The 23,097-nt window shown below is 43.0% G+C and overlaps 1 protein-coding gene across 3 annotated transcripts in view; it reads right to left on the reverse strand.

The window, feature by feature from the left end:
* Positions 1-23,097, reverse strand: part of PDE3B (phosphodiesterase 3B) — a 239,204-nt gene that overhangs the window by 79,763 nt on the left and 136,344 nt on the right. For all 3 annotated transcript variants that reach the window (XM_073347443.1, XM_073347444.1, XM_073347442.1), the window contains exon 3: positions 4,814-5,056. In XM_073347443.1, the coding sequence (XP_073203544.1) occupies positions 4,814-5,056 (243 nt within the window). The remainder of the gene's footprint in view (positions 1-4,813; positions 5,057-23,097) is intronic.

Raw genomic sequence — 23,097 nt, forward strand, 5'->3', positions numbered from 1 at the left:
TGCACTTATGAACGGCATGACCACTTATGAAATAGGGGGTAATGGATGATTCACAGTATGGATTCATATAAGGAAGTGACTGAAGTGTGGACTGATGTATCTAACTTTACGTAGGAATACTGTTTGCTTACTAATTCCTAATAGTCCCTGATCATGTGTTTATCTTAATTATTTTAAATACACATTGTATGATGTGATACAGTGATAATAATAAATGTTCTTGACATAAATAGCTTTATTTATAAACATGTATTATAAAAGTACAAAATTCACCCATTACCAGGCAGGGCAGTTGCCATTACCACACCAAAACACCAGTAACAACAGAACCTTTTAAAAAATGAGCAAGAACAAGTGCAAACAGTAAAACCATGATCAAGACGTAAACCCCCTACCATCGCATGTCCCCAGCCCTCTATTCTCCTTTCTTTTCTTATCCCATTTATTCTGTGCTTGGTGCCAGGAGAAGGGGCTGCAGGCATCCAAAGGGGAGAGGGTTAACTCAGAGGACTGCATGGGGCAAAGTTGCCCTGCCCAGCAACTCATGGGGCCCAACTGCACGGGCCACTGGCCACGGAGTTTTACAGATTGTTTCTGGACTGCATCCCAAGGTACCGTGCAGGGATGCAGGCCACGGTGTGGATGATGCGATTCGGGCCACAGTGTGGATGATGCAGCAGGAGCCAATATTCTTGCAGCCATTCTTGATATCAGCTGCTCAACTCTGCTGAACTCTCTGTCCTTCTCCCTTAGCCTGCACCAATGCTGAAACCCTATCCTCAAGGTGTGCAGCCAGCTTCAGCCTTTCCTTTTGCCTCTCAGCATGCCTTTTCTCTAGCTGTAAGTCTCTCTCTTTTTGGTACTGGACCTGCTTGTTGGCCCTGTCCAGAAGTTCAATCATAAGTTCACCACAGAAACTCTTCCTCTTGGAACAGTCTGTGAAGGTATATTGGGCCAGGCTTGTACTATACTGTGGGTGAACTGTGCAGGTAGTGCAGCTAATAGAGGTTGAGAGGCCTGGAACAGGACAAGACACAGAGGGATATTGTTTCAAATAGCTCAGTGCAGGAGCACAGAAAAAAATCTTTGTGGAATTTCAAGGACATAAATGTTACTTTTCCAAACTAAACTTCAATATATCGTGAGAGGAATGTTTCTGTCCACAGAAGCTCCCTGGACAAAGCCTGGATAATCACAGTGAAAAGTTAAAAATTCAAAGCTTTTTTTGTTTGTTTTTAAATTGCAGAACTACTTGGGCTAGGGGAGGGAGGGCTGTCTGTGTCCTTGTGACAAAAGCTTTTTCTGTCATTTCAGGCCTTCCACATTTTGGAGGATGTACAGTTCTTGTGCTGGCTGACTGGCGAAGGGAGATGTTATTCCGACCTGCTGGTGGGAAAACGTCAGGGTTTTCCTCCGAAGTATTCAAGCATATATAGTGACTGACCAGCACATCTATGAGTGGACTGGCCTGATCAGCTACCAAGGTGGCGCTGGTAAATACACCCTTTCCTGAAATGTCACTATCTATCTGGAGTTCGTGCTTCAGGAAAAGTTTGCATCTATCAACACCTGGGATTGGGTTGGAATTTTTGAGGGATTCAACAGAATGCTGCATTAGCTTCCACATGGCTTAGCTGATTATGACTACATACAAAAACATTTAATTCCATGGCCACCCCCATTTAAACCCTCTCCCCCAAGCAAATTTCTGGATGCACTTTCAAACCCCAGGCAAATTTGGGACAAATGCTTTTGCCACCTACAAGCTCTATGTGGTGGGGAGGGGGGTGGGGGGTAGGGAGAGTCAAGCCACGGCGATACATTCTGCCATTAGGGGGTAAATGCTGCTAGCTGGGGCTTCTAATAAATTGTGCATTGGTTCATAGAATGGAAATCTCTCCCATTCCCATATTAATAAACATTATAATGGACCCACAAACTTACCAGGCTCCAGGGCGGTTTCTGTCCCACCTGTGTCTCCTGCAGGCTCCGCAGTGGCCTGTTTTTCAAGAGGGCATCAAACAGCTCCTCTGAGTACAACTCCAGGATGTGCTGCAGAGACTCCTGTGGGACTGGTTTCAGTAAGAGTCACTTCATTAGCATCGCTGCTGGCTCCCATCACTCCCCATGCTGTACTCTGGGGCCGGTGGGATGCCATCCTGGCTGACCAGGTCATCTTGCATCACTGATGGCTCTGTGCTTGGCACCCTGTTAAACTCCTCACAAAATGGATACTATGTCGGTGAGTTGCCTGAGGTGAAGCTCTGGTCCCTGGTTTTTCTGCACTCACTCTTGAGATGCTTCATCTGCTCCCTACACTTGTCACCAGTCCCGTATATTTGCAGTGCTGTCAGTTTCTTCACTATTTGCTGGTATGCACGATCATTCCTGAAATTCTTACTAAAATCCATTGTTTTGCTTGCCTGGCACCAGAGATTTACCAAAATCTGGATGTGCTCCCATGACAATGAAGCAGTGCACTTTGCAGAAAGCTTATTCTATTCAGTCTCCATTGCAAACACTGAAGGTTCTCTGATGGTGTTTGCAGCTCAGTGGTCAGAAGGCAATGCAAGGGTTAATGCTGACTCACTGAGCTGCTGCATTACAGCAATGGGGATTGCTTCTGCTTTCACTGGAGTCAACTGGAGATTCTTGGGACAGAGAGAACAAAGGAAGTTGGCCCGTTGGATTGTTGGATACTTTTTGGTAGACCCTCAGAATATGAGTCGGTGTGGAGGGCTGTCTCTACATTGCAAAGTAATAGGGCTCAAACTCTGGGTCCCAGCTTGACTCAGGCTCAGACCCTCCATAATTGCAGAGTCCTAGGACCCTAGGTCTGAGCCCAAGTCTGAGAGATTTGTGTGTAGATGGAAGGGGGGATTTGGATTCAAGCCCAAGTCTGAGCCCAGGCATACATTGCAGTGCAGACATACCTTAAGTGCCTAAGTCAGTTTGCAAAATGGGACTTAGGACCCTAAGTAACTTAAGCTCTCTTGAAATTTTTACCTCCCATCTAATTTCATAATGTTGGCAATGAGGCTTCTACCATTTCCCTTAGGAGACTAAGGATCAGCCTACAGACCTCATTTTCATTAATCTTTCCAAATATTCCATCTACATTTTCCTTGCCTTAGTTTTACCCCATTAAACCTAACTGAACAGAGAGGGAGGGTTCACATTAAATTCTTCTCCCGCCTTGATGTGTTAATACCATTAAAATATTTGTAGACCAGTGACATCTTGGAATGAGCAGAGAAACAGTTGCTAACTGCACCTTACTGGCTAAAATCACATCCTCAATATATGCAACAGCAACCTAAACAGCATACTATGCTGAAAGAATAGTAAATCCAGGAAAAGAAATGGGAACTGCTAAACTTGGATGTCTTGTATCTTCACCTGCAAAAAAAGATAATGTCCTATACATGTTCCAGTTTGAAAAAGAAACTGTATTATTTATTTGCATTATAGCAAATAATGTAATGGCAGGTGCTCCCTTGTGCTAGGCATTATACAAGCAAATAAAAAAAGTCAGTCTCTGCCCCAGAGAGAGTATTACTAGCTTTGTTTTTTGAAAATACAATACACACAGAGTACAAAAATAAACTGCATTTCTTTCATAGCGATCATGATTTGGAGTATTGCACATTTTACTACGCTACCAGGTAGTAATTCAACATAATTCTATCTAGAATTGATAGTTGCTTCAACACGAAGAGAACATGAACTTTTGACAGCTAGGAAAATGAAAGGTGTCCCTGTTGTACTATACAAGTAAATGTGGGATTTTGCAAAATACCTACTGTGACAGGGTCAGGCCAGATGGCTACAGGAGAGTGACAGAAGGCAGATATATTAGCCCCAGGTTAAGTAGGTCCCTTTTCCCTGGGTAAGGTAACACGGAAGGTTCCAGAACAATCAGGAACCTTCTGGAGACAATTAAGGCAGACAGGCTCATTAGAACACCTGCAGCCAATCAAGAAGCTGCTAGAATCAATTAAGGCAGGCTAATCAGGGCACCTGGGTTTAAAAAGGACCTCGCTTCAGTTTGTGGCGTGCGTGTGAGGAGCTGGGAGCAAGAGGCACTAGGAGCTGAGAGTGAGAAGACTGGAGAACTGAGAAGCACAAGCATTATTAGACACCAGGAGGAAGGCCCTATGGTGAGAATAAAGAAGGTGTTGGGAGGAGGCCATGGGGAAGTAGCCCAGGGAATTATAGCTGTCGTACAGCTTTTCCAGGAGGCACTCTTGACAGCTGCATTCCACAGGGCCCTGGGCTGGAACCCGGAGTAGAGGGCGGGCCCGGGTTCCCCCCAAACCTCCCAACTCCTGGTCAGACACAGGAGGCGTCAACCTGGACTGTGGGTTCAGAAAAATGGCCAAGCTGAGGGCTGCCATGAAGCTCCACGGCAAGCAAATCTGCCAATAAGGGCAAGACCCACCAAGGTAGAGGAGGAACTTTGTCACACTACAAAAAACACAAAGGCTAAGGTTTTTAAAAAATAGGAATCTAAAGTTAGTCTCCTATCTCCATATTTAGACACCTGTCTGAGTTTCGTAGTGCTAAGCATGCAACTCCTTCCACTGAGCTCAGCTGTAGTTTGTGGCTACGCAGCACTTTTAATAATCAAACAGCTGACTAAATACGGGTTTAGGAGATTACCTTTAGGCTCTTATCTTTTAAAATCTTGGCCTAAACCCAAGATGGAAGAAGCTACCATCCACACAGAAGTATTCTTTGCAAAAGTATTCTCTTTGATACATTGCTCAAAATGTCAACACACACTTTAATTACAATTATACAATCGTTTGACCTTGTGCAGCTTTCGATCTCCTTTTTCAGCTGTGTCCTCCATTTCAGGGCATGGGTAAAAGCCAGGAAATGGTGTGAACGGGTTAGCCTTTGGCCTGCATGAGCCAGAGAAAGCACCCATCAAACTATTAATGCTTCGAAGGGAAGAAATCACATGTGGGGGAAGGGATGGATCGATCAAGAGGTCTGATACCACGTTGCGAGCCTCATTTAGTACTGAAAGATCAACTCCACTTCCAGCATTCTAAAATAGAGAGAAATATTGTAAATCACTAATTTAATTATACACTTGGTATATAAAATATTAACAAAATAGCTATATCTTTCATAATTCACATTAAAACAGGAGGGAATCAATCGTATGAACATTTCTCTTTAATGTATAAAAAAAGCACCCATACAACATCATAGCTTTCATAACAGTATATTTTCAGAGAAAGAAGTTAACTGTGAATCAGTCAAAATCAGGCCCATATAAATATTGCATAGTGTTCTCTAAACTTACCTGAGTCAATACAAACAACTCTTCCAGGAACTAATTATATCAACATATTCTTATGTGAAAAATCTCTTTAAATCATTACAAAGCAATTTAGATTTCAGGATTTGTAAACATTTAGTCCTTCCTTGGTCAAGGAAAGATGAAGGGGGGCTACCTCACCAAATTCAGCCATACCATCAGGGTGTATTTTGGAACTGAACAAGAACGGTCAGTTTTGCTTTCATTCTATTTTTAACATTAAAGATCAGGCATCATTTCTTCCCTTAAATAAGCATGTACATAATGACCAATATTGTTTTACATAAAAACTGAAGGGAGACTATATCCTAAGAATTTTCAATCCGACTTTTAATTTTTTTTTCAGTTGGCATAATTTAATTTTTATAGCAGTGCATTTACCAGTGAATAGCAAGCTGCCAAAAAGAAGGTTAAGATCATATGATATTTTTACAGTTGTAAGTTTATTTCATTAATAAAGTTGATAAAGTTAATAAAAATCAATTAATTTTTGTGTAATGGGCAAAAATGGAGACCCTAGCAAGACCACGATAAAATGAAATTATATTCCACCTTTAATTCAGGTTTTGGGCCTACAGATGGTGTGACAGGGTCGGGCCAGATGGCTACAGGAGAGTGACAGAAAGCAGATATATTAGTCCCAGGTTAAGTAGGTCCCTTTTCCCTGGGTAAGGTAACACGGAAGGTTCCAGAACAATCAGGAACCTTCTGGAGACAATTAAGGCAGACAGGCTCATTAGAATACCTGCAGCCAATCAAGAAGCTGCTAGAATCAATTAAGGCAGGCCAATCAGGGCACCTGGGTTTAAAAAGGACCTCACTTCAGTTTGTGGTATGCGTGCGAGGAGCTGGGAGCAAGAGGCACTAGGAACTGAGAGTGAAAAGGCTGGAGAACTGAGGAGTACAAGCATTATCGAACACCAGGAGGAAGGTCCTATGGTGAGGATAAAGAAGGTGTTGGGAGGAGGCCATGGGGAAGTAGCCCAGGGAATTGTAGCTGTCGCACAGCTGTTCCAGGAGGCACTCTATACAGCTGCATTCCACAGGGCCCTGGGCTGGAACTCTGAGTAGAGGGTGGGCCCAGTTTCCCCCCAAACCTCCCAACCCCTGATCAGACACAGGAGGAGTTGACGAGGGGAGCAAATCCGCCAATAAGTGCAAGACCCACCAAGGCAGAGGAGGAACTTTGTCACAGTGGGTAATGTATAAATTTCCTTAATTTTTCAGTACTTTTATTTGATTGCTAGTCTGCCCAATCTCTCAAAATTGTATTTCAGTTTCATTTCAAGGCATAAAACAAAGAAGTATTTGATGCTGCATCTTATCTACAAACATTATAAACATTCACTGTAATATTTATACATGATATTTACCTTATCTGACTCCTATAAATGATGCTAAAAAGTAGACTTTTTTTATTGTGTGCACTGTAGTATTGCCTAAAGGCCTCAACTAGGTCAAGGCCAGATTGTGGTAGACACAGGAGAAACATGCTGGTAAATGAAAGTCTGTGCCCCAAAGAGGTATGTTTCTGCATTTAAGGTTCAGAAGTCCAAAAATGATTCGTGCTTCTCAAATTAATTCTGAAGCAGCAATAACTAATAGCAGTGTATACTTTTGGTGTCTTCTACCCCCTCTATTATCGCTTTTCAAAGTTTACACCAGAGATGTACAAACAGTATGAACTATCATACATAGCATCACAAGCAAATTTTATTTTAAAAAGAAGTCAGCTGGGATGTTCTCAACTAGTGGAACTTAATCACAAAACTTATCACTCTCCAGTAAGTTCTACTTTCTGCACACTTAGCCTCTATCAACCTAGGACATAAGATATAATTACTATTTATTACTATTTGTATTTCAGAAGCACTCAGCATCCACAATGAGACCCTTTGAGTGTGCAGACTCAGAGATGAAGAATCAGCGAAGTAAGGCAATTTATAAAAAGGTCTATATAGAACTAAGAAGTGAGTGAACAGTGGCTAATGTCTTAAAATATGAAGTAATTCATATGTTTAGAACAAACAAAAGTGAATACATAGTCTTAATCTGTGACATTATTAAAAGATACTGTTCATCTACTATTTAAAAAAAAATATTCAAAGCATAAAAAAGACAGGTAGGGCTACAAGATTCATTTCCAGCACTGGCAGATTGTCCTGTTAGGAAACCAATAAGGAATTGAATTTGTTTACTCTGGAAATAATGTACTGAAAGGTGACTCAAATTTCATATGAAGGCCACAAAATGCTTTCATAATTAATTTGGTTTTATTACAGGATAATAGTAATTAGTAAATGGATGGACATGAACTAACATTCAGAAAGGAGAAGCTTTAACTTCATATTAGAATGCTTTCTCTTTTTAAAAAAATTTGGGGTATGGAATCAGAAGTCAAAGAAAGCAAATGAGGCTACAAGCAACAAGAAATTTAGAACTGGAATTGATTCGTTGAAATACCTGAACTGAGTAACAGAACAGAAGAACAAAGAAAAGAAAAACAAGTAGTGAGAAAGTATCTGCAAAAATTCAAAGGACAAGGAATTCTGAGGTGACATTTAATATCTTTTCTTATTTTTCCTCTTCCAAAAAAGAATAGCCTTTCCCATCCCCACTGCTTAAAAAATCAAAATCAAATAAAAAAAAGTTTTCATAATTATCACTGTAAATATTTGTGTGGTTTCTGACTGTGGCCTTGTGATGGAAAGTTAGTATGCCCTGGTATTTAGCTAAGGTGAGGTTTTCTAAAAAATATAGTTTAAGCATAAATCACTTTGCGCACTTTTGTATAGTAGTATAGCTTATTCAGTAAAACCTATACAATAACTAATAGTTCAGAACAAAAATTAGCACTCCACTTAGTGAGTGGCACACTAGCAGGCGCGATAAATTTATGCCCCAGCTTTAAATGTTCCTATAGACAAGCCCTAAGAAGTTGTACTGGTATGTTCCTAGTACCAGTCACTTCTGAGGTGAAAGCATGGAGGTTTTAAAATAAGGCCTTCAAAGCAGAAGAATTAAGCAGAGGAAAACGGATAACCATGTGGCGGAAAAACCTTGCATAGCAATATATGAACTTGGAATAAGAGGAACTTCCTAAATATAGTCCAGTGAATTGGATATACTGCGCCAAAAAAGATACACTTACCTGTAATTCTGTTTCCTATGACATATTTGACAGGATTACCACTCTTGGGTTTCATCTTGCTAGCATAAAACAGAGTAGATCTCCTTGGTCCTAAATGAAGTAGTGGAGAGCCTATATCTACTAGGTGCTTTTCTCTTGAGGAAAAGGGATCAGGGACAGAATTTAAAGCAATGTTGCTTGAGAAATTTCCCTAATCCTCAGAGCTGTTGGCAACAAATCAGCCAGTTTTATGGGCCCTCTTTCTAGAAGGGCTTTGATAATACTCTGGCAGGAACACAGGTGTTGCAGAAAGAGGAGCAGGAATAAATTGAGATTGAGGAGAGAGGAATGGAGTATTGCAGACCTTGGAGCTAGTACATTGCCAATGGCTCTAATCTAAAGAGAGGAACCTTTTAGATAGGACAGCAGCGATGGTGGTTGAATGAATACTGGTAGGAGCTAAAGTAGCTGAATGTGAGTGTGTTCCACAAGAAATGAACATGAGGAAGTTAGAAATTATCAAAACAAAGCCTAAAGAGCGACACAAACCAGACTTCAGTAAAATATGCTGGCAATGTGGACCTGTGTGATTGTACAGCATATGGAAAGTCTTATCAAATGAACAGTAGTTAAAAACCATTTGGCTAAACTATAAAAGTGGAGACACCAATTAACTAGTAAAAAGGGAAAAGAAAATTGCCTGTACATGAGCAGGATATGATCAGTTTATTCCTAGAAATGGTGATCTAGGCCTGATCAAGCAGAACAAATCCCAGGATAATGTCTGGGTGCTGGAACTAATGGTAGGGGGACTTTCTGTAAAGTTCAAAGTAGAAACAGGACTAGAGGCCAATGTTTGCCTATGAGACCATGCTCAATGTTCTTATACATCAGGGGGGCTAAACCATGGCTTGAGAGACACATGCAGCTCTTTTGCAGTTGAAGTATGCTTGTGGTGCCCCCCGACATTCTTCGCCTATCAGACTTGACGGGAGGGGAGCTCAGGGTTTCTGCCCTGTGGTGGGGGCTAGGGGCTTCTGCCTAGCAGGGAGGCAGGGCTAGGGGCTTCTGCCCCACAAGAGGCCCTTGCAGGGCAGAAGCCCAAGCCCTGGCAAACACGCCTGGCTCTTGAACATCTGAAGATTATTGTATGCGGCTTGGAGAGTCAGTAAGTTTGGCCACCCCTGTTACATAGACAAAAAATACAAAACTACAAGAATTTGCTGACTTTGAACATCAAGTCAGAAGAAAGGTTATCTGGGAGTTGTAAACTGGTCACATCACAACATAGTTTTATGGAATTTGACACCACCTAGTTAGAAAGAAAAAGAGTACTTGTGGCACCTTAGAGACTAACAAATTTATTTGAGCATAAACTTTCGTGAGAAGTGAGCTGTAGCTCATGAAAGCTTATGCTCAAATAAATTTGTTAGTCTCTAAGGTGCCACACGTACTCCTTTTCTTTTTGCGGATACAAACTAACACGGCTGCTACTCTGAAACCTGTCACCAAGTTAGAGAGTCTCTGGGTCAAATCTGCCTGACCTTCGGATTTCTCAGCAATAGAAACAAATAGACTAGGAAAATTCCTGAATGGTTTTGTTCTACTTAAGTCAAAAAACAGCTCAGAGAATATCTAAAGCACAGTTTCACAACCCGAGGTCATGACCTAAAATTGGGGCCCCAGAACGTATCAAAGAGTCGTGTGGGGGGGGTGTCCTGTCCCTCGGGGACATGGGAGGCCCTTTGGGGTGGGTGTTGCAGATCGTATTCCGCAAACACACACACAGCCTGCAGAGGCAGCCCTGGTCCCACAGAGCTGGCTGGGCTCAGCCTTGACTCCTGGCATTGTGACCTGGTGCTCAGGGTTGCAGCAAACACTCAGGTTTGGTCCAGCTGCCATTCTGTCATGATGACAAGGAACCACATGGGCCAAATGTGAGTGAGTGGTGCTATGACCCCATGCACCAGGTTGCAATGCATGGCTGGCTCCCAACAGTGTGGCTGGACCAAACCTGGGCAGCGCTGCAACCTCAGAGGTCACAATGGTTGGAGCGGGGAGCCAAGCCCAGCCCAGCCCTGTGGGACAGGAGCTGCCTCTATGGTATGCACGGTGTACTTATTTAGTACTTATTATGATAATACGTGTATTATATATCTTGGGTAAGAAATATTTAGTAAGCCAGTGACAAATGAGTCCTGAGCCCAAAAAGAATCACTGATCTAGAGTATGTAACACAGCCTTACCCTTGGATGAATGTGGCTTTGTGAAAAAAACAGGTAAGTTTATAGTCTGATTTAAGTGGAAATCAGAGTTCACTTTGGGGAGAAATTTAGAGTGTGATTAGAGTGTAAGCTTATCTCTCTGAAAAAAATCACACAGTGGGATGGCAGACCATGAAGCCATGTGACCTAAAATCCAAATACAAGTCTTCACTTTAGTATGTATGCTATTCTGAAACTGATTAATCAATTCTAGCATGTTGTTGAATCTAGTCTATGGCAGGTTTCAGAGTAGCAGCCGTGTTAGTCTGTATTCGCAAAAAGAAAAGGAGTACTTGTGGCACCTTAGAGACTAACCAATTTATTAGAGCATAAGCTTTCGTGAGCTACAGCTCACTTCCTCAGATGCATATCGTGGAAACTGCAGCAGGCTTTATATATACACAGAGAATATGAAACAATACCTATTCCCACCCCACTGTCCTGCTGGTAATAGCTTATCTAAAGTGATTTCCAGCACAAATCCAGGTTTTCTCACCCTCCACCCCCCCACACAAATTCACTCTCCTGCTGGTGATAGCCCATCCAAAGTGACAACTCTTTACACAATGTGCATGACAATCAAGCTGGGCTATTTCCTGCATAAATCCAGGTTCTCACATCCCCCCCACCCCCATACACACACAAACTCACTCTCCTGCTGGTAATAGCTCATCCAAACTGACCACTCTTCAAGTTAAAATCCAAGTTAAACCAGAACATCTGGGGGGGGGGGGTAGGAAAAAACAAGAGGAAACAGGCTACCTTGCATAATGACTTAGCCACTCCAAGTCTCTATTTAAGCCTAAATTAATAGTATCCAATTTGCAAATGAATTCCAATTCAGCAGTTTCTCGCTGGAGTCTGGATTTGAAGTTTTTTTGTTTTAAGATAGCGACCTTCATGTCTGTGATCGCGTGACCAGAGAGATTGAAGTGTTCTCCGACTGGTTTATGAATGTTATAATTCTTGACATCTGATTTGTGTCCATTTATTCTTTTACGTAGAGACTGTCCAGTTTGACCAATGTACATGGCAGAGGGGCATTGCTGGCACATGATGGCATATATCACATTGGTGGATGTGCAGGTGAACGAGCCTCTGATAGTGTGGCTGATGTTATTAGGCCCTGTGATGGTGTCCCCTGAATAGATATGTGGGCACAGTTGGCAACGGGCTTTGTTGCAAGGATAAGTTCCTGGGTTAGTGGTTCTGTTGTGTGGTATGTGGTTGTTGGTGAGTATTTGCTTCAGGTTGCGGGGCTGTCTGTAGGCAAGGACTGGCCTGTCTCCCAAGATTTGTGAGAGTGTTGGGTCATCCTTTAGGATAGGTTGTAGATCCTTAATAATGCGTTGGAGGGGTTTTAGTTGGGGGCTGAAGGTGACGGCTAGTGGCGTTCTGTTATTTTCTTTGTTAGGCCTGTCCTGTAGTAGGTAACTTCTGGGAACTCTTCTGGCTCTATCAATCTGTTTCTTTACTTCTGCAGGTGGGTATTGTAGTTGTAAGAAAGCTTGACAGAGATCTTGTAGGTGTTTGTCTCTATCTGAGGGGTTGGAGCAAATGCGGTTGTATCGCAGAGCTTGGCTGTAGACGATGGATCGTGTGGTGTGGTCAGGGTGAAAGCTGGAGGCATGCAGGTAGGAATAGCGGTCAGTAGGTTTCCGGTATAGGTGGTGTTTATGTGACCATTGTTTATTAGCACTGTAGTGTCCAGGAAGTGGATCTCTTGTGTGGACTGGACCAGGCTGAGGTTGGTGGTGGGATGGAAATTGTTGAAATCATGGTGGAATTCCTCAAGGGCTTCTTTTCCATGGGTCCAGATGATGAAGATGTCATCAATATAGCTCAAGTAGAGTAGGGGCTTTAGGGGACGAGAGCTGAGGAAGCGTTGTTCTAAATCAGCCATAAAAATGTTGGCATACTGTGGGGCCATGCGGGTACCCATAGCAGTGCCGCTGATCTGAAGGTATACATTGTCCCCAAATGTGAAGTAGTTATGGGTAAGGACAAAGTCACGAAGTTCAGCCACCAGGTTAGCCGTGACATTATCGGGGATAGTGTTCTTGACGGCTTGTAGTCCATCTTTGTGTGGAATGTTGGTGTAGAGGGCTTCTACATCCATAGTGGCCAGGATGGTGTTATCAGGAAGATCACCGATGGATTGTAGTTTCCTCAGGAAGTCAGTGGTGTCTCGAAGGTAGCTGGGAGTGCTGGTACCGTAGGGCCTGAGGAGGGAGTCTACATAGCCAGACAATCCTGCTGTCAGGGTGCCAATGCCTGAGATGATGGGGCGCCCAGGATTTCCAGGTTTATGGATCTTGGGTAGTAGATAGAATATCCCAGGTCGGGGTTCCAGGGGTGTGTCTGTGCGGATTTGATCTTGTGCTTTTTCAGGAAGTTTCTTGAGCAAATGCTGTAGTTGCTTTTGGTAACTCTCAGTGGGATCAGAGGGTAATGGCTTGTAGAAACTCGTGTTGGAGAGCTGCCGAGCAGCCTCTTGTTCATATTCCGACCTATATTCTTGAGCCACTGTGCATTTCGTTACAGCCCCAATAAATTCTACCTTTTGATCTGGGGTTAACTGAGACTTCTTGTTTATTCAGTTCCAGCCTGCAGAACAGATGAATGATGTATTGAACACTGTTTATCACCTGTTTGGGAAAAGACCCGCTCACCAACCAGTAATCTTGATCACTGCATTTCAACTTGCGGATTGTGTCCTCTGCAGGTCCCAAAAGGCAAGTGGGGGATCACAAGGTGTTAAATTTTATTACAGCCAAAGCAAAGAAAATTTCACTCCTCTTCAAGGTCAAGTGTTACCCGTCAATCTCTCGAAATACACACACAAACCAATTCTAGAGGCTTGTCGCTATTGTAATTGAAACATTTACTATAAGAGTTTTAAAAAAAAGTAAGGGAGGCACACAAATGTTTGATTTCAGATAAGGGGTTGCCAACCTGAAAAGGCTGAAAAACACTGGTCTAGATACAGGTAAACCAACACATTCCTTTTCCCGACATGTGCTGCCAGAAATTTCATGAAGGTTCTCAATGTCATCAACAACACAAAAGGAAGGACTCTCTACTGATGACGTGCATTTTATCCCACTGAAAAATGAAAATATTTCCTGTTTGCTGGCTGGCTGGAATATGTGTCTTGTAGATCGAAAGCTCCAAACCAACTTACAGGATCTAGGGAAGAAGTATGGAGAACAAGATTACCATTTAAAATTTGAACTGGCAAACAAAGGAATTTCTCAGGTCTAAAATTGAACACGAGGTTTCTGATTTCTTAGGAACTAGACAATATTGGGAATGGAACCCTTTCCCTCCAATACTGAAGGGGAACCTCCTCTATAGCACTGAGAGCCAGCAAAGATTGAACCTCCCGCTGAAGGAGACTCTTATGACAAGGGTCCCTAAAGAGGTGGATTAGGGTAGGAATTTCTTGGAATTGCATAGAGTGACCTCTCTGAATTATTTCCAGTACATATTGGTCTGTAGTATTATTCCTCCATCCCTCCTGGAATGGTCCCAAAAAGGGGTAAGGAAAGTGAAAAGATCTTCCAGGATTGGTTGGCAGCACTCAATATACATGTCAAAACGACTGCACTTGGAGCCATACAACCCCTTAGCATTCATCTTAGTAAATGTAGACAAAGGTCTCCTCTTACAGAATCACCATTTGTTCTTAGAGAAATCTGATGTTCTCTGATAATGGAGTAGTGGCGGACTGCTATACAGTGGAGCAAGTAGAATTCATTTCTTACCAGTATGCTGCACTCATGGGAGGGAGAGAATGGCCATTCTTATGTTCCTTCAAAAGGAAGGTATTCTAGTGTAGTTTGAACCTTCTTTAGCAATCCAAATGACTAGAGCCATGACATGCTGCATGACGATCGCTATCAATTGCAAAGCCATATCTGAAGAATCAGTTGAAGCCTGTAAGGAGGCCTTCAGTATTAATGGACCCTCCAAGATTTAAATTTTTCCCTGGAGTCAGAAGAAAGTTTTTTGAGGAACTAAGCAACCTTGCTCAGCACATGGAAATCATAATGTGAAAGAAGGGTCTGATAATTCACTATGCAAAATTGAAGGCTAGCTGACGAATAACTCTTTTTCCTCAGAAGGTCCAATCTTTTTGACTCCTTTTCCTTTGGAGTAGTTCTAAAATATTGATATTTTGACTTCTCTTGTGCCATGGTCACAACTAAAGACCACAGAGAAGGATGAATGTAGAAAATACTCAAAGCCCACTAAAGGAACCTAATAGTTTTTTTCAAAGTTTGTAGAGGTTGGTGGTACAGAGGCTGGAGTCTGACATAACTAAGTCTTCATTTATATTGCACAAGCCCCTTTGTAGTGGATGTATGTAATAAGTTCAACAATTTACACCTTTTCTCTTGGACAGGCTGAACTGCATTTCCACAACTTCTGCCACTCTGCAAGTCAGGGGTCTCAAAGTCCTGGCCCATGGGCCATCTGCAGCCCGAGAACCTGCCCACTACGGCCCGCAGAGGAGAGACGCATGCAGATATGCTGCCCAATGTCTGCTGCAGGCGCCGCCCTCGCAGCTCCCATTGGCTGGGGGAGAGGGACAGAGATACCATCACTAGTCACCAGGGAGAGTCAGCCATGGAGGCAGTGTCACTTTTTTCCACAATGAATATAAACAAGTCAAAATACCGAACACAACTATCTGATGCACACCTTGCTGCAATCCTGAAGGTTTCAACTGATCAGTCACTGAGGCCAAACATCAACAAACTGACAGAACTGAAGCGTTGGCTGGTGTCTGGCAAACACTAAAAACTCTCTGCAGGTGAAGAGTTGTATAAAGTTGTATGACAGTTTTATTATTTCTAAGAAATTCAAAATAAAAAATATAAACATTTTCTTTTCTGAACACCATCTTCAGTGACATTACTGGCCCGCTGGGAGGATTTGAGGACTTTCACTGGCCCTAAGGTAAATTGAGTTTGAGACCCCTGCTGTAAGTCATTCCATAATCATCTGACAAAGACATCTGGCCTCATCTGGTGACTGTGTCCTGGGACAGCTTCAGGAACTTGTTGAGGTATATATTCACAGAATCTGATGTGGAGAAGATTTCAGTCAGCAAGATGAGTACTTTTCTGTTATAGCTGCTGTTGCTTTAGAGGTGGGCCTAGGGAGAAGGAGATCTAGCTCTGGAACCAGAAGCTGAAGAATGCTTCACTGTAGGATATGGGCCCCATGGGCACCACTCAGGCCAAGCAGTTTGTCCATATGGGTATGCCAGGGTGGGCATACCCATTGGGGACTTTTGAACATGTCTATATTTACCCGTATGCCTGACCTGACTCTCAAATAAATAAATAAGTCAGTCATGAGAGGTATCCCAAAGGCTAAGAGGGTGAAACACCTCCACTAATAGAAGATGAAGAGGAATATTCATCTTCTTCTTCCAAGAGACCTGCTTGCAAGGCAGTGTGAGAATTGCCCCCTGAAAGGGGCTTACCACCATAACTCCCATGTGACTTAAAAAGCATCTCCTGAATGACAGAAACCTCTAATAAGGGGGAGTTAGGCTGCATGGAAGTAGTCAAATCATTGTGTGCCATATGGTTTGGCACCAGGTGGTGCTGCGGCATAGGTTGGCCTGGTAATAACGAAGCCCACACTGGGGACACTAATACCAGCAGCAGTAGCACTGCTGCCAGAGGAGTCAGAATTGGGATTATTGAAGCAGCAGCAACTGGCTTCAAATGCACAGGGCCTGACAGCTGCTGTGCTGAGAATGACTGCACTGAACAAATCAACACTGCAGAAGATTATAAGTGTGCCAGCATCTGAGGCACATGACCAGAGCTGGTCTACGTGTTTTACCACCCCAGACAGAAAATGGTTTTTGTACACTACCACCACCACCCCTTTCCCGTCCCCCAGCAAAAGGCATAAGCAAACAAACACACACACCCCGGCAAAAAAACAGCTCTTTCTTTTGGAGGAAGTCTTGCCAGGAAATCTTCCTCTGCACTCCTGCGGAGTGATACTTGTCACTGCTCACAGCTGCAATGGCAGGAATGACCAGAGTCCCAGAGGTTAAGGCAGTCGTTGGGGCACTTTTCACTGACGATTGTGCTGACTAGTGGGTTCTGACTCCCATCTAGTTCAGAGACTAGCCTCCTACCTTTCTTTAAAAGAAATAACTTCTTCCTATTACTCCTAGATTTAGCTGCCCCTTCAGTAAGGGCTTTACAATTCTTACATTTCTCTTTTTCATGGCCCTCCCCTAAAAGGTCAAGACAGTATAAATGTGTGCCACTAATGGTCATAACTACTCAACAAGACTCATGAAATTTAAAGCCCAGGGGTCTTAGTCCCAACATAATGTCAGACGCCCCTGTACAGGACAGAAAAACTAAATAAAGCTAAAACCCTCTAAATTATTACACCAATTACTAAATCTAAATAACCAATAAACTATTTATTAAAAAAACTAATCAAATATGTGACAGGGGGGCAGGGGAAGTGGACAGTACAGCTGGGTATCTGTCACAGCAAAAAGCAGTGGAAAGGAACCAAGGGTTGGCTTGTCACTCTGCCCCCTTTATACCTTTGAAGGAAGAGAGGGACTCAAAGTCATCAAGGGAGCAGGTGCAACCAATGGACACTGCTGGCTAAAGCATTCTGATATCTAGTGCATGGTGTGCAAGTAACCATAAGTGGAACACACAGACAAATGCTTGAAAAAAACCTCAGATTTCACCAATCCTGATAAGAGGCAGAGCAGCTGTGAGGTATGGAATCGAACCTGCTCAACTGACATTCTAGCAATAACTGACCTTTATCACCAAGGAAAGCCTGATTGCCAGATACAAAGATGTATTTCAGACCTTGGGGAGCTTGAGTAACAGCATCATAAACATACAGCTTACTTGTTGTCTGCAGATGTTGGAAGATATCCTTAAGCCTATCTAGCACAATGAAAGGCACTCTGCACAAAATTTAGAAAATAGGATTTGTAAGCAGAGTTCAAGGACTCGTGAACTGGTTTAACAGCCTTGTGATTATACAGAAGAATGGCACACTGGATATGTCTGGACACATGGGCCTGAAAGTCAGTACACAGACAACAGCACATCATACTCATCACACAGTACTTTGACCTCTGTGTCAGGAAAGACAATAGTCTCCACCTGATACTATTCTTGATTAACAGGATGGAAGTTAGCAGATAGGGTTGGATAAGTTACCCTTGTGTATCTGCACATTCAATAATCCTATGGGGAACATACCATTTATGCCACCTGCCATGTGGAATCAAGTCTGCAACCAGGTATTCCAGCAGAAACATCAGGAGATCTTTGGCCATATTCAAGGAATTATTATGGCAATATTATCATTATGGCAGAAACAACAGAGCTGCATGACCAAATCTTGCACCCAGCTGATAGGAATGGAATATACCAAAAAATGTCAAGTTCAATAAAGAAATGATTCAATTCTAAACTATTTTTATAAAAAGAGTGAGACAGACAGTGATATTGCAAGGAGTTAGATCAGGGGTCGGCAACCTTTCAAAAATGGTGTGCTGAGTCTTCATTTATTCACTCTAGTTTAAGGTTTCGCGTGCCAGTAATACATTTTAATGTTTTTAGAAGGTATCTTTCTATAAATCTATAATATATAACTAAACTGTTGTTGTATGTAAAGTAAATAAGGTTTTTAAAATGTTTAAGAAGCTTCATATAAAATTACATTAAAATGCAGATCTTATCAGTTTAGTGTGATCCTTGCCCTTGCTTTTCCTTGCTACGTTTTCCAATGTCTGGCACGTATTTGGATACTTTAAGCTGCACACAGGCTTCTGAGTGATCAGTTGTTAACTGGCTCCGAGAGGGACAGAGGACAGATTTTATGTGTGAAAATACCTGTTCACACAAGCATGTGGATCCAAATGCAAACGCAATTTTCTTCGAACAGATAAATTTCACTGGCAGGGATGTCCAGCAGTTCAGAACAGAGTTTCAAGTGCACTCCGCAGATCTCCAAACTTTGATGCCCACAATTCTTTTTAACTGAATGAGCTGCATTTCGAAATCTTCAACGCCCATCCTTTGAAATACAGACAAATCCAAGTCGCTTTCGTTGAACTTTTCAGGTTTAATTAGAAAAGAAAGCATTGGGCCAAATAGCTGGAAATCTTGAAATCTGTCAGAAAATTCTGATTTCAGTTCTTGCACGTACATTCTAATCTCATCGTCAAACGCAGTGCACTGTTCCACGTGGCATGATAGTGATGTAAGCAGCAAATCAGGACTTAAAAATATCCCAGTACAGTAGCGCTGGAACAATTTTTAAGGTGGGAGTGCTGAGCTGTGCCCCCTCTTGCCCCGTCTGCACCCCTCACTGCCCCAGGCTGGGGCCAGTGGGGCAGCTGGGGGCAGCTGGAGAGCCCCAGGCCGGTGGCCAAGACCTCAGGCTGGCAGCAGGCTGAGTGGGGCCAGAACCCCGGCTGGCAGGGGGCCGGCGGCCGGTACACTAGGCCAGTAGTGGAGCTCCCGGGACTGATGGCCGGGACCCAGGGCTGGCAGACAGAACCCCAGCTGGCAGGGGGCCAGCGGCTGGTAACCCAGGCCAGCAGCGGAGCCCCCGGGACTGGTGGCCAGGACCCAGGCCACTGAAAATCAGCTCGCATGCCATAGGTTGCCTACCCCTGAGTTAGATCTTTTGAAGAAAAAGGGCTCTACAGGAAAAGAAACTTGCAGCTCCATGTAGTAATGACATGGATGCAAAAAGAATGGTCAAGACACAAAAGAGATGTTTTTCCTGCTACTAAATCCTTCTTGCCTATGAAGGATCTGCTTTTGTGTCAGGACAGAACCCTATTTGTAGGAGAAAAGGTGGCTGTATCTAACGTAGTATTGTTTCAGTATTGTTACATGAAGCTTACCAGGACATGCAGAGAACCAAGCTGACAGAGAAAGCAACAACATACTGGACTGGCATGTCTGGCGATATTGAGAAGATAATAAAAGGATGTTCAAGGTGTGCACGTAGAAGTCCTAGCAATTCAAAAGAGCTGTCATGAGTTTATGAGGTCTCCAACAATGGGAAATATGTATTTGTTTGAAAAATACTGAAGCACATGTAAAAATGGCAAGATCTACATTCAAAGTATTAAGGACTGATAAAGATCCCAGATAAAACTGCCAATTCAATTATTGCTAAACTAAAAGCACTATTTATCTGGCATGACGCACTGTGACCACTTATATGTGACTGTGTCCCATTTGTGACCTTTTAGTTCCAAATGTCTGCAAAGGAGTGGAATTTGGGTAAACAAGTGTTGCAGACACAAAGTCATTGCTCAAAAACGGAGGGGAATCAGGGACAAACACACACTTGGTCATTATGGAATACCACAATGTGCCAGTGACTGGCACATAATTAATCATACTCATCAACCCAAATATTAACAGGAAAATTGCTCAGAGGACAGAAGGAGAATCCCAGTGGTAGCAGCCTTATAGAGATTTCAGAACCTGAGTAAAGTAAAAGAACATCTGGAAAAAGCTCAGAACACACAAAAGCAGCTATCCAATCACACAGAAAGATTTCTTACAGTTGAAGTAGGAACTCCATGTCAGGATGGAAGTACGTACCAGATTACTGCCTGCTCTTTTGGACATGTCAGACAAAGACATTATTCCTGTGCAGTGTAGAGACCACTGGAAAAAGAGATGCTTGAAGACCTACTTGCTTGGTGCAGGCAGTGCTATCTTGGCTCTGTCCTTCAGTGCTGATGGAGTCATCAGTGCCAGTGGTGGAGGTCACTGGTAAGGGTCTCTGCACTGTCTCTCTCACTGGCATGGTCGGTGCTGCAGAGGAGGAAGCACTCTTAGATTTGTGCCTCGACTCCTTGTCTTTCCAACGGGGCTTGGCAGAAGTCCCAGTGCGGATGGTGCCAGAGGTGCCCGGTGCCTCTAAGGCGCTCACCCAAGTGATGATCTGCTTCGAGGACAGCGACCTGGCAGGAGACCATCTCTTTTTATGTGGTTCCCTCTGCGAAAACGGCGTGGCTCTTTTCCTCGATCTTTTAGAGGACTGAGCATTGTCCTTAGTTAAAGTGGATTTTCTCGGGGAGCCAGATGAGGAAGGGGTCTGTTGTCCTGGAACGGAGTCTGGTTTGAGAGATTTCTCCATTAAAATCAATTTTAGGTGGAAGTCTTGGTCATGCCTGGCGCTCGATTTCAGGTTGCTACAGTTAGTGCACTTTTGGGGGATGTGCGACTCACTGAGGCAGCGAACACATAGGTTTCCATCTGAGACAGGCATAGCTTCATGGCATGAGCTGAACCTCTTAAAGCCGGAGGAACCAGGCATTGTTGAATGGGTTAAGTGTTCCCTGCTCTGAGGGAACTAATGGGAAAAAGTTGGATTTTTTTAAACTAAGTAAACAAACACTAGCTATAGAATAGAATACATAATAGAAAACTCAAACTACTTCTAATTCTATTTTTCGAGGCTTAAGAGGAAGACGCTGGGAACCCACCACAGAGCTCTGTCTCAGGCCAAGGATGGTTGAGAAGGAACTGAGGGGGTTAGGCTGCATACACGCTGGATGAGGCACCAACGATGCTGCAGGACAGCTATTGTTCACATGCAGCCTGGATGGATATTGGTACTGAAAATCTCCAATCAACGCGTTGGGACACACCGACACCTGAAGTGGAGCACCCACAGGGATATCACTCGAAGAAGTGAAGGTTGCAAAGTCAAGCGACAAAGAATTAGGAAATGCCAGAATTAAGATTGTACATGCTACATTAATTTGTCCTCTTGTGTGTATGTATAATGGTCACATACTATTTTTTCCACAGGATCTCCGCCTCACTTAGTGTTCAGGATGGAAAGTGATCACTGATTTCGTAACTATTCAATTTGTTTTTTATCCTTATCATTTAAAGTGTTGTTCCATGGTTTATTTACTGCACACCATGCAACTCTGCACTGAAAAAAGCTTTATGATGGGCTTTACTCTGGTGCTAACCCTCATAGTATGTGAGTACTATGGGGGGAGGGATAGCTCAGTGGTTTTAGCATTGGCCTGCTAAACCCAGGGTTGAGAGTTCAATCCTTGAGGGGGCCATTTAGGAATCTGGGGCAAAAATTGGGGATTGGTCCTACTTTGAGCAGGAGGTTGGACTAGATGACCGCTTGAGGTCCCTTCCAACCCTGATATTCTATGATTCTTTAGTACTTCACAAATATTAATTCATATATCGTCACAAAATTCCTCTAAGTTAAGAAGGAACGGAGAGATAAAAGCTAAAATAGTCACAATTGTCCACTAAATTTGGTTACCCAACTTTGAGACATCTAAGGCCTTATTTTTCAGAATACTACACATTTTTATGGACTTTATAAGTTCATTGAACAGCTCCCATTGGCTTCAGCTACAGCTGTGAGCACTCAGCAGTTTTGCAAAACCAACTGCAGGTGTCTCAAATTGGGCACACAAAACAAGGAATACACAATAGTTGCCACCTGTGAAAGGCTTATTTTAAGTGACTTTCCCAGAATCAGATGGGAACTCTGCACCAGAAGTAGGAATAAAACCCAATTCACTATTGTGGCATTCAACTGCTTAAGCCATGAGGCCATTCTTTCTCTACCTGCAAACCTCTGCTTCATTCATTCCACACCTTTCAGCTGCTTGAGCAAATGAGACTGAGGTGCAAAAGACAACAGCCTCTTTTACTAGACAACTCTAGTTATCCTAGTGCATGGTCCATCCTGTGGCACTGAATAAGACAGAAGTTCTGTGGAAAAATAGTATGTGATCATGTAAACAAAGATTATTATAATGACTATACCAAAGGGGAGTGTATTAAGGTTGTACAGGCAACCTTAATTCTGGCATTTCCTAACCTTTGAGTGCTTGACTTTGCAATATAAACAGTCGTTAAACTTAATTTGGTTTATATATTGTCCTAGATTCTTTTTAAATGGATGAAACTCCAACAAGTGAAGTGATATTAACCATCCTATGTCTCATCAGCACTATTGGAACTTTAGATATAAAACACATCTCTACCATTGGAGCTAATGGAATAACTGAGAGAGAATCAGAGCTATTATTGCTATGTGGACCAGTCTCTAAAGGGGGATGAGACGCACACTTTGCAAGTAGGTTTTTTCAGCTATTTATCAGACAGCAGAGGACACAGACTCGGCAATCTTGGGTTCCAGTCCAGGTCCTAAAAGGGAGCATACTCTCTTGGCTACAGATCCTTCTAACCTTGCCCACCATGTCTGCCCCCTCTACCCTTAGCATGTATCCCCTCAGCCTGTCTCTGCCCCACATCTGACATGTATTCTCCATC

Source organism: Lepidochelys kempii, chromosome 6, assembly GCF_965140265.1.
Source record: "Lepidochelys kempii isolate rLepKem1 chromosome 6, rLepKem1.hap2, whole genome shotgun sequence".
NCBI lineage: Eukaryota > Metazoa > Chordata > Testudines > Cheloniidae > Lepidochelys > Lepidochelys kempii.